The following is a 13,514-nucleotide window of genomic DNA, read 5'->3' as shown; positions in this document are numbered from 1 at the left end:
AGAACCCATAGCAGAGGGAGTTAAGCATCAATAAATTATTATCTATTAAAGTTTTACAATACAGTGTTTACTGAGTGTGCACGTTAGAGCATGTGTCTGTGCTGATTACAAATTAATATCCTTTTGCTTTCAAGGGAGCAGTATGCTTTTGCAGCTGTTGTTGTTTTGATGAGAGCTTCCCACTAGGCATGTTCACAAGGTAAATCCCTCTAATCAGCAGTGTAGCAAACTGAACAGAGAGAAACTTTTTTAAAGTTCTTACTTTTTATCTCTCCTTTGTTTCAGGCACAGTCTATTGGGTATACTGAGAGGTTCAGTGCACTTATCTGGTTGCTCTTTTCCTGTCTGAGAAGAGCCCCCATCACACACTTACTCACACACACCTGTCAAATCTGCCAGAGGGAATCTAAAGTAGAGGCATATACACCATACTCAGAAACTAATCGAATCTCATTGCTGTGTAAAAAAACACTTCTTTGCTTCTTCCTCAAAACCTTCTCTATCTTCACTAGTATCTGTGCCACAGCAAAAATACATTAGTTGCAATTAGATGCAACAATACATGGGTTAAGAACAAATATATTTTAATAATATCATTTTCTTTTTAGAAGAGTAGCTTGACTACTAATTGACATTAAAATACTTCATTTCACACTAAATTAATGTCAACATTTTATTCATATTTAATTCAAAGTGTTACTTATTATTTGTAATTTTTTTTGTGAACTTTACTAGCAATTTGGGAGTTTAAATTGTTTCTACACCAATAAAAAAAAATTCAGTGTAGCAGTGCATTGCTTGGCGAGCTACATTTTCAAAGGAGTTTCTCCATTCTTGTTGCTGAGGACGCAGATGTGCGAAAGTGATCCAGCAGTTAGAACAAGCCTTTGGGAAACATAATCTTCTCTTTCAACGACTATCTGCTGTGTGTTACTGCAAAATGTTCTCCTCCCCTCCTCTTCTTCAATTAAAGGAGTAACAGGAGATGCTGACATTAGCTGTTTGCCAACTTATAATTATGAATATGCAAGTCCTGAATATATTATCCTGTCAGCTGAAGCTATGATTTTGACTTTTATAAAAAGAGTGCATTTGAATGAATCAAAACAACAGTATATTTTTAATCTATGCAGATCACAGCTGCAGTATTGTTAGTTAACCCTTAAAGACCTAGAACACTTTTGGGGCACCTGCCTGCATTTTCTTCGTTTTTTAAGACCTGTTCTAGCAGTCAGCATCAACTTTCATATATCATTATAAACAGGAGAACTCTAAGTTTCAGTCTAGCTAATTTAAAGACACAATTTTCCTTTTGTTTTCTCTAAGAATTAATGAATTTCCAGAATTTTAAAGGGGTCAAATGATGCAATTTTAGTTTTAATTATTTGGTTTCTGTACCTGGACACTTACAAACTTAAACTTAAACACTGTGTAAATAGCACAAACAAATAAACAGAACGAACATACAATTGAAACACTTTCAAACAGGCCCCACTGGTACAACCTGAACCGGGGCCCCGCTGACCCCAGCTACAGCACAAACCTTGTCAGTGAACTATGAGGGCAAAAAAAAAAACAAAAAAAAAACAGACACAAAATCATCATTCATTAATCATAATCGAGGTAAAATGTTCAATTAATCGAGGTTTTGATTTTAGGCCATAATCGTCCAGCCCTAGGTTTTCGATATAAGCCAAGAGGAGACTGGTTTTCCTTTGCTAAAGCTAGGAAGTTTTTAATATGGATATTTTTCTTACAAAAATGCATCAATTCGCTACAGAAGGCTTTTATTTACCCCCTAGAGCCGTGTGAGACACTTTTTTTTAATGGATGCACTTTTTATTAAACGCCATGACCTGCTGAGTGGCATCAAACAGCTTGAAAGATCAAGACAATTTTTAAAATAAATCTAACTGGATCTGCATGAAAGAAGAAAGTCCTATACACCTAGGATGACTTCAAGGTGAGTTATGTAAGGGCTAATTTTCATTCTTGGGTGAACTAACTCTTTAAGGGCGTAACATTTCGATCATACGCTGAAGATATTCGCCAATCACAAAACACTTGAAAGCTGGACAATCAGCATACACCTTGCTTTACAGAACGATGAGCTTTTCAGAAGGCGGGGCATAGAGGAGCAACAATAATGTACAGTATGTGGAAAATAATATATATATTTTTTTTAACCTTAAACCGCATAAACACATTGCATTACACCAAATACACAAACTAATGTTCTTTTTAGCAACCTCATATGACCCCTTTTAGAAAAAACACTAGCAACATGTTGCGTGTTTTTTTATGTATACTTCAACAGAAACTCCTGAAGTTTTTTTCTTTAGAAAGTTGCATCTGGGTGTTTTACACTTCCAAATAAAATTTGGTCTAGATATAACATTCCCCAAGCAAGTTATAGACATTTATTAAAATATTGTTATAAGAGCTTTTAAGTGAAAAAAAGGTCTATTTAGTTTACTAACAATATAGATGTGTCCAAAAAAAAAACATTTAGGGAGTAAAGAGTAAACTTTTTTCAGAGAAATACATTTTTAAACTGAGTATGAACAACAACAATCACAAACAGCTATTTAGTGAAAACTATTTCACAAATTGTCTTCTGCAACAAAAATTGACAACTGATTCACAAACTACACACAAAATGAGTGAGAAATATATGAGTAATATAAATATGAGTACAACAGAAAAAAACTGAAAATTATCTATATGAACTAAATAAGAATTATTTACATAATCGATCCATCAGCTGGCTGTACGCTACATCGGAATCAATTTTACCAGGACATTGCCTAGGGACTGATCCATTTTGGGCACGGTGGTGGGACTAAGCATCAACAATCATTCTTGTTTGGCTCGGAGTAATGAAATGCATTTGTTTCTTCTAACGAATCAGTGTTGTCAAAATGTGATGACATTATCATGTATACTAAGGAGCCCTTAAATAATTAACGGTTGCACTTTATTTTACAGTACGTGTACTAACATGTACTTATAGTTTACTTACAGTGTATTTATCTAAGAAAGTTCTGGTAATACAAGGTAACTACATGGGTTAGGGTTAGGTTTAGGGGTAGGTTCACGGTTAGTATCTAGTTATTACATAGTTATTGTAATTACTATAATAAGTACATAGTATGTACATGGGGAACAGGACTGTAAAATAAAGTGCTACCTAATTAACAAACATTAATAAACATTTAAGAACAATAGTTATTTTTAGCCGCGGACGGATGTCTCAGTCTTTGAGGGTTAAAGAACAGAAAAGGCTGGGTCACCTTGATCCTCGATACATAGATTCTTCAGCAGCCACTGCACAATGTCTGAACCTGGAAAAGAAGAAAAGAAGGTTGCTGCTCAAAATCTAAGGAGATAATGTATCTCTTTTTAAAGAGATAAAGGACAAATTGGCTACTAGAAAAACTGTGAATCAAGTCTCAGTAGGGTCTACTAAGGAAAACATGAAATGTGACTTAAGTGTTTTCTTATTTATTTAAACATTCATTCATTCATTTTAGAATTCAATAAAAATAAAATCAGCAAAATGCTGTTTCGTGGATGGTAAGAAATGCTTTCAATTAACTTTCAATTAACTGACAGAACTGCTGTTTTTTAGTCTTTGTGTCAACAGATGTATTTTCTAAGATATTGTTTTCATTTTGACATTGTCTACTTTAGCTAAGCTTTATCTTTTATTCTTCATCTCCACTAGATCCATTCTTTTTGTCCACCACTTCCTATAATTACAGTTCTTCCTTTAGTTTTTCTCTCTACATTTTCTCACACTAATCCTTGTCTATCTCTCTTGCTAAGCAGCAGAACTGTATACATTTTATTAAAGGTAAGCAAAGCAGTCCTGGATGCTCCAAAGAGGATCTGAGTCTGGCAGAACTCTGCTGCAGTATTTCATGGATTAACAGAATGGTATAATCTTCATCCCTGCGCCCCTAAACCCCTTGGTTTGTCCCATTTCTGTCTGACTCTTGGAGCAACCAAGAAGTCAACACCATGAACTATCCACCTACAATAAACGAATGCCTAGAGTAAGGTACACATCTCTATATAAATTATGGGAAAAGTCTCAGAAAGTCTCTGTAAAAGGGCAAAAATGTATGTCGGGGCACTGTTTTAAAAGTGAAGTGTGATTATTATATAATTATTAAAGCTTAATATTCAGAGTACACTTCTGGAAGATTGATATGAAAATCTTCACCTTTCAATGAATAGTTCACCCAAAATAAAAATAAGCTTAAAATTTGCTCACCCTTAGGCCATCCAAGAAATAGAGAAGTTTGTTCCTTCACCTGATAAGATCTGGAGTAATTTAGCACTATTTAGCACATCACTTGCTCACCAATAGAACCTCTGCAGTGAATGGGTGCCATTAGAATAAGAGTTCAAACAGTTAATAAAAACTTCACAATAACCCAGAAGTAATTGTTTATTTGTTAATTGATGGATTGTCATGTGGATGACTTGTGGATTATTGGGAAGTTTTTATCAGTTATTTGGATTCTCATTCTGACGGCACCCATTGACTGCAGAGAGGATCCATTGGTGAGCGAGTGATTTTCTCAAAATCTGTTCTGATGAAGAAACAAATTCATCTATATCTTGGATAGGTTGAGGGTGAGCATATTTACAGCAAATTTCAGCTATTCCTATAAGTATAACTAACCATTTTACAGTGAATAAAAAGGCTGTTTAATTTAATTTAGAGGATTTGCATTCAAGTATTTTGTTTTCAACCTGGTCACTGCAAAATTAATAAACTGTCAACAGGTTCTTCTGAGTAAAATATTTCCGAGATACCCTGTAACAAACAAACCAAATCCAGTATTCACAAAATATGCACAACGTCGATATTGTCTCAGCCAATCAGCAATGAGAGGTGTGTCCCCAGAGACAGCAGAAGCCAAGAGCTTGAGAGACTTTTTAAAACATAGAGAGGCGGAGACTGGGGTGTTAGAGCTTGAAGCTGGCCTTTTAATGAATCCTCCGGGGGACCGCAGTCAGAGGAACGAAAGAATATTCTTCTGAGAATTTCTCTCTTGCCTTTTCATTCCTAATCCTGCCCTTCTAAAATGGATTATGGCATGTACAGGAGTATAACATTTGCACTCTTCTGATATGTAAATAGTGCAATCATTATCCAATCATTCTCCATTATCCAAAGATTAAACATTCTAATTATTCTATTTAAATGAATAATGGATATAATAATTTCTTTCTTTTTCTCTAGTTTTCTTTAAAAGATGTTAAATCGATATTCTTGGTTATGGACCACAGATAGAATACCACAAACAATAATTTCAATTCAAAATTAACTGTATAATTATGGTTTGCGGCAAATGACAGCACGCCACTGATGTGGTCCGAAAACATTAGCTTGAAATTAAGTAAGAATATTCCATTAGCTATCTTTATAACGGCTGTTTCCGGTTGTTAGAATAACTATAATGAGTCAAATCTCCTGAACAACCAAATTTAAACCCTGATCTTTGTACCCAGAATTCATTGTGCTCCTCCACCAGAGCAATGCAGGCCAGAGGACTTTGACAGAGAACAGGCTATCAACACAGATCAGTAGATGAAGAGCTCTGGTACTGGCGCTGCACTACAGAGTTCTGGCCGAGTTTTCATTGTGCTGGTCCACAGACTTGCTGTGGGGCACTGGCTCCTGCTGAATCCTGCTTTCTCAGCGCCAGCAGTGTATATAAAACAGATGTAGGGGAATTACCAGAGAAGACACTGGGAATCTTGGATAGGAAACTCTTCACCGTACGGATAGGTATGCCGTTTTTTTCATCCTGCATCCTGGCAATCACATCCTCCATCTGAACAAGAGAGAGAAAGACGGAAGTAATGAAAACATATGTGCATGGTATTCTCCTGCAACAAGGGACAGAAATAAGCATAAAATTTTTTGTCAATATTCCATGAGGTGGAAAAAACAATTATTATTTTTTTTTTTAATAATATTTTCAATGCAAATTTTAATTGCATCTAATGGAGCAAAAACCTTTCTTTATACCTTTAATATAATATAATATAATATAATATAATATAATATAATATAATATAATATAATATAATATAATATAATATAATATAATATAATATAATATAATATAATATAATATAATATAATAGATTTAACACTTCAAAAATAAATAAATAAATTAATTAATTAAAAAATAAATAATGGTCTCATGTACTGGCTATAACATTAATATAATATAATATAATATAATATAATATAATATAATATAATATAATATAATATAATATAATATAATATAATATAATATAATATAATATAATATAATATAATAATTGTTTGCTAGATATCACACTTCATAAATTAATTTATGCATGAACACATAAATGAATTAAACATCCAATCAACATCCTGAGTAATACAGCCAATGAAAGTAAACAAAGAGGCCACAGAGACCTGAGATGACAGCCCACAGGAGGCTCGTGAGAAGGATCCACTCATCCATCAGTAAATGAAGTCATTGAATATAACAGCCCTATTTATTAGATAAAGAGAAACCTAGAGCAGAGTGGGACCGATCACGTCACCCACTCATTGATCCGCTGACATTTGGACTGCTCTCAGAGATGCTCCGAGTGTCTGAGTTAACGAGGCGAGCAGCGCTGCCAGGGAACTCACACTCTGGACATGTGACCGAGTTCTTCACAGCTGCCAGTGACATCATTCCAGTGTAAGACCACATCGAAATCAGGTCAACAGTATGTGCCCTGGAGATACCTGACATATGGAGGTGTGTGTGTGTAGATACATGCATAACGTTTTGTGAAGGTATACGAGCTTGTACCCGTGAGTGTTTAGATAGATTGAGAGAGTGAGTGAGTTGTAGCAGTTTCCTCAAGGGGAGGCCCAGTAAACATGCAAAATTACATCAGTGGGCGCTGCACTGATGCGGAGTGTTTCTTCAGGCTGGAAAGCCTTTGGAGAGAATCCTAACAGAAAACCTTGTTAAATTCCCTTGAAAACCGTTCTTATAACTCCAGAAATAGCTTTCTTTTTTAATATCTAGAGATGAAATGTTTCTGATGGCAGTTACTAACCACCTACTGTGCACACGCACTCACTGAGGGAGGGAGAATTGCACATACACTTTGTCGACAATACAGACCGGGCTGCAAACACTGAAGTGCTAATTTAAGGTAATGAGGGATCTAAGCATTCCACTCACATTCAGGACTGTAATAGAAGCATTTTAGAGAGAAAGAGGAAGAGAGAGAGAGATAAAGATAAGCACATCCCAGCTGTATGGTGCAATGGTGTGTGATGATATGAAGTCCCAAAAGCCTCACTGGCATCAGATGTACTATTGCAGCCAATCTGTGACCTGGAATTCTTTTAAACCGACGCAGAGATTCATGGGTAAATTTAAACTCTTGACTTTAACTCCCGATTGAACTAAAATTAACTTCAGTGGAGGTGGCAGGCATACCAGCGACCAGTAAAATGAATCGTTTATTTAAGTCACATTCTGGTGTTGCTTTTGTGAATAAAAAAAATGGCTTTTATTTAAACACAATATAAGGATTAATTCATCTAATTAATCATACATGCAAATATCTGCTGACAAAATCTACTTAGTAATATAAAATATACACTACTGACCACAAACTATGACTTTTGCATTAATAAACTCCTAATTTGCTGATTAATAATAGTTAGTAAGGTAGTTGTTAACTTTAGGTATTGGGTAGGATTAGAAAATAGTCATACAGAATATGGGCTTTATAAAAACAGCCAATATGCAACTAGTTAATAGTGAGAATTGTTCCCTTACTTTTTTTTTTCTTTTTCAAGATGACAGTAATTTTTTCACATATGACAGTAAAATGCATTTATAATATTACAAAGAATATTATATTTTAAAAAAGATGCTGTTCTTTTAAACGTCATATTCATCAAAGAATCTAAAACAAGGAATCATGGTTTCCACAAAATATTAAGCAGCACAACCATAGCACAACAGTGATGATAATAATAGGGAATGTTGCTTGGGCATCAAATAAACATATTTCGTGTATTTGAATACTGGAGTAATGGCTTCTAAAATCACTTTACAATCACAGGAATAAAGTATTTTTTATTTGATTTTTTATTCAAATAGAAAACAAGTATTTAAAATTGTAATAATATTTCACAATATTACAGTTTTAATCAAATAAATGCAGTCTTGATGAACATCAGAGATACTTCTTTTAAAAATATTTGAAAAATTCTTACTGACTACTAGATCAGAATTACAGTATAGCATTAAATAGACTTGTATTACAAGAGAGTTTTTTTTTAATACCTAATAATTAATTGACTGTAGTAACCAGTGGGCTGTGTTGATGGTGAATTGAATGTGGTAAACATGAAGATGGTAGCTCAAGCTTTCTACAGGAAAATCTCTGATTAAGGAATATACAGTGTGCATACAGTGGTCAGTGTGCATGATTAATTGATAGTTCTAATTTAACAAGCAGCATACCTGAAACATTCACACAGACACTTCACTCAAAACAAAATGTCCTCTGGCAGTATATCTCCAGGGATCACACATCTGTGGCTGCAGCCAATCACTGAACAGACTGATAAAAGCCAATAAGATCAGTTGCCCAGAAGAGAGATATCAAATGCAAATTGAGTCAAAGACCAAAGCACACCGTGTGCACTGCAAAACATTTTTTGTTATTTTCTGATCATTGAAGTACACATTAAACACATTAATAAACCTTCAGGTGAAAATGCTGGCTAAATTAAAAAAAATAAAAATAAAAAATCACACCAGATTCTGAGTCTAAAGTGTTGGCTAAATAATAGAAACAAATCTATTAATAAAATGTGTAAATTCACACCAGAATCAGAAATGGTTTAAAGAGCAACTGAATGCAGTAATCCTGACTATAAATGCATTATTTTTGTTTGCAGTGTATATGAGCAGACTGTAGCTTCATGTCACAGTCCCAGCAATATACAGTATGTACCACTTCACACACTTGGAAGTTATGGCCAGTTCAATTATTCATATACTAAATGACTTAAGCTTTGTCACTGACTCGTGGCAGTCTGTGTCCTGTCCTCATTACTGACAAATTTTGAAATATATTATATTAACAATCCTTGCATACCAAAGTAATTGCCTCCCCATGTCCTATATGAAGGCATTTCAACGTTTATTTTGGATCTAATCTCAACTTCTCAGCATTCGTCTGGTTTTACTCTTCAGTGTATTTTCATTTGTCATGCCTCCAGTACAAAACAAGAAAAATCAAGAGATTTCTTTTTCTTTCCAGTTTAAACATTTTATTATAAACCTAAAACTTATGTTAGATCAGTTTCAGGTATAGGGTTCTATTAAGTAGCGTGACTGATAATTGATAATAATATTTTTTTGTTTTGTTTTGTGAACGTTGAAAGCAACAAAAAGTTTTTTTTTTTTTCTTTTAGGTTTCACAGTGTCACCGTTTTGCTGTATTTTGATCAAATAAATTAATCCTTGGTGAGAATAAGGAATTAATAAAATAAAAATAATAAAATAAAATAAAATATGCTGTATTTTGATCAAATAAATTAATCATTGGTGAGAATAAAGAATTAATAATAAAAAATAATAATAATCAATATAATTGTAATGTCATGATACTTCTTTGTTATTGTGCGCTAATAACATAACTATGGCAACTCGAAATATAGAATAGAAAATCCGGATGGAAAGCCAAGTATCTCTAATATCACAGCCAATATATCAAATGGGGATCACATCAAAGCATCCTTATTCATCAAGCACAAGTGAGCACTTACAAACAACAACAACAAAAGGGTTCATCCAAAATCTTCCATACCAGCTAATTAATAGAGACACACACACACACACACACACACAAACACTCACACACATAATCACACCTCCTCTATGTTTAACCCTGCAACCCTGAGCTCTGATATCCCATGTGACATCACTTCTCTCTCTCTCTCTCTGTAGCAGACAGCAGGAGTGTAGAGCGCTGGTGACAGCACAAGTGTCTTTTCATGATTATTTTTCATCAGAGAAGAGAGGAAGTCTTAGTGGTCGGACGTGGACAAGGTTATTGCAGGAATGACATGAATTTTAGATCTCTTCTGCTCACCCCCCCACCCCATCCCTCTCACCCTGTCTCTAATTTTGCAACCTCCCCCTTTTCTGTTTCCTAGGCAACCAGGGTGATGATGACATCATATACATATGTCAGCCTGCTTAGAGACAGAAAGAGAGCGATTTAGATGTCTTTAAGTGTATGTGTAAGACAAGTTAGAGAAAGGAAAACAGACAAGAACAATAAACAAGATGTTCTTCCATATGAGTCATTCTCCAGCAGCGGTGGCAGACACTGTCACTCGCTTTAAGATGGTAAATAGTCAAATTGTTGTGTACTTACTCTACCGTTCAAAGGGTCAGTAAGATTATTCATTTATTTTTTTAAAGAAATTATTACTTGTATTCAGCAAGGACCCTTTGATTGGATTATTGGTGACAGTGAAGATATTAATAAATGTTGCAATTTTCTATTTCAAAATAAACACTATTCTATTGAACTTCCTATTCATTAACAGAACAACTTTTTCAACCCTGATAAAAAATTGTGAATCAGCATATTAGAATGATTTTTGAAGGATCATGTGACACTGAAGACTAGAGTAATGATGCTGAATATTCCGTTAAATGTCATGTAAACTGCATTTTAAAACATATACAAAAAAAAACAAATTACATTGTCATAATATTTCACAATATTTCTGTTTTCACTGAACATATATCAAATAATAAAAAAATCGTACCAACTCACATTTTTATATAAATGGTGTATATAGATAAAATGTTTTTAAAATCCTTTTTGAAATATGTGACTGTATAATTACTATGTGCAATTAGTTTAATTTCGTAGTTAATGGGAGCATGAAAATATGCATGATATTTTTCCATAAGTGAGTGCAATTTAATGTAAAATAAATAAATAAATAACTGTGTTGTCTTTGTGTTTTCTTTTGATAGCTAAATGATAAGTTAAACAGAAATAAACTATTTAATCATTTAGTTTGAACTTTTTAAAAGGACTTTAGGTCATGAACTTTCCAGAAAAAAAGTTTTAAAGGTCGTTCCTTTGGCTAAAGGTCATGTGGGGTAAGTGATTTTCTACATTATATATTTTTAAAGTACATAAAATCCATAAAAAACTTAAATGATTAAAGCCACATTACTGCATTTATATATAAATCCAAATCCAAATCCATTGAGGGAGTATATATTTGATTATTTCATGATTAATGTTAACCATGGGAAAGTGTCAAAACTGACAGATTTTGCTTTATTGGATAGGACAGAAATGACATGAAAGTTTCAGGCAAAGAGAGAGAGAAGCAGGATCAGCAAAGACACTGGAATCGAACTCCTGTTGCCACAAGAACAGATGCATTATACATCGCTACACTAACCACGAGGATATCGGTGCTGACATAACTTGCAATTTTATGTTTTAAGAAGGGCAATAGAGTGGCTAAATTTTCACGGCACAGCTTTAATATTCAGTAGCTAAATAGTAGGGCAAAGACTGAAACATTTCAGCTCAAAAAAAAAAAAAAAAAAAAACCCAAACAGATGGAAATGCCTGATACTGAATTAATCTGTCGATTTATAGTGTGCACAATGCTCACCTTCAAATAATGTATTTGTGCTATTTATTGTGCACCATCTCCACCTGAACATGCAGTTCAAGCTTGAAGTACCACTTAAAATCTTACAAAGACCCGGTCGCTACCACAGGCAGTGCACTTCACCAAACCAAGTGGCACAGAATGAGTCAGGAGTAGTTTACACTGGACCGGGCAAAACATAGTGCAGGGGTCTTTCAAAGTCGAACCACTTTAAAACACAGCACTAATGCTGAAGCAGCAGAAGATGAAATTTACTAAATGTCTGCCTCAAACAGACATCCATTGAGAGGCTTACGTTCAATGAATTGGATATAAACAAATTATTATTTCTAAAGTGTTTACAACATCTATTGATTGATTGATTTGTCTGCCACAGTCTAGTATAATGTAAAGAATATCTGAAATATATTTCAGATGCTTTATGTCCTTTTAAAATAAGCTTGCCCTTCAGCAATTTACAGCAAATATACAACCTTACTCTCTATATTTGGCCTTCCATCTTTCGTCTTCCATCTGCTTGAGAGCAGAGACCACAGGTATGAGTGCCCTTTCACAGAAAAAAATCACATGAATATTCAATACAGCATTACACATAATTGAATATTCAACATCAGAGAGAGTACTGCTCAGTTATTCACTGAGAACATGATGTGGTTTTCAGCATAAGAGAGCACACTATCTGCTAAGTGAGATGACACACACACACATACCTAAAGTTTCCAACCGATTCAGTGGCTTTGAAGTTTTGCTCCAGTCCTGCTCACACACACACACACACACACACACACTGATTCACGCACTCACACATGCCGTACGCTCACACACAAAAAGGCCACACATTCTGTCATGAGAACACAAATGTGCACAAAACAAACAAATCACACACTCGCTATCAAATAGGTAGGAGGACATTAATTCAGTGTTAAACTCGCCTGCGAGCTAAAATCAGACTGTTTATGTGACCCCTATCCTTCCATTGTAGTGTTGTGCAACCCTTTCTTCTCACATGCACAAATGCGTGTACACAAAAAAGCACATCCATGCTCATGCTATACACACATACGCTCTTTCCACAGACCATCCCAAAAACTGTATGCATTCTCCATTATGCATAATATAAATCATATTTAGTACGCTAATGCTTCACCCACACACACAGCTTGAGGATGCCCTTTAAAGGGTGCCACTGTGTAACTCTCTCTCTCTCTCTCTCTCTCTCTCTCTCCCACACACACAAACAAACACACACACACACAAACACAAGCTTCTGTCAGGGAGTTTTATCTGACGGCGTCCTTCTCTTTGAACTAAAAATGCTGAACAGGTAAATGGTGATGTTTCACTTCCAAAAAAGCATGATGATATTAATTTTGGAATTTGTACACATTTTACACATGGTAGGAATAAAAAAAAGTATCAAAAACTACCATGGTACATCTAGCATCGAGTTATTGGATGTGCCTTGCATGCAGAAATACCATGGTAAATACATACATTATCAGTACCATGTTATATATCAAAGTGCCATGGTATTGCTAACTGATACCAGCACTGTTTAATGTTAGCACCAGAGTGATTTTTTGCAAGGATACTGTACATTTTCAAAATTTCAGATGGCAACACAAATTATCAGAAATATATCATGGTATTTCAACATGGTAATCATACAGTACCAAATAAAATACCATGTAATTAACATCTAGAACAACCACTCAGGTCATTTTCCTCAACATCTTTGACTTGCTCCAAAATGCTAAACAGGTGAATGGCTAGG

General features: G+C 34.5%; 1 protein-coding gene across 4 annotated transcripts in view; it reads right to left on the bottom strand.

The window, feature by feature from the left end:
- The window catches only part of LOC113117166 (regulator of G-protein signaling 7-like), an 83,598-nt gene that overhangs the window by 10,062 nt on the left and 60,022 nt on the right, over positions 1-13,514 (bottom strand). For all 4 annotated transcript variants that reach the window (XM_026285628.1, XM_026285626.1, XM_026285630.1 and 1 more), the window contains exons 3-4: positions 5,756-5,852; positions 3,294-3,344 (exon numbers count right to left, since the gene is read on the bottom strand). In XM_026285628.1, coding sequence (XP_026141413.1) covers positions 3,294-3,344; positions 5,756-5,852 — 148 coding nt within the window. The remainder of the gene's footprint in view (positions 1-3,293; positions 3,345-5,755; positions 5,853-13,514) is intronic.

This window comes from Carassius auratus, chromosome 17 (genome assembly GCF_003368295.1).
Source record: "Carassius auratus strain Wakin chromosome 17, ASM336829v1, whole genome shotgun sequence".
Lineage (NCBI taxonomy): Eukaryota > Metazoa > Chordata > Actinopteri > Cypriniformes > Cyprinidae > Carassius > Carassius auratus.
Note: the sequence above shows the minus strand (reverse complement) of the source record. Positions and strands in the feature narration are given on the sequence as shown.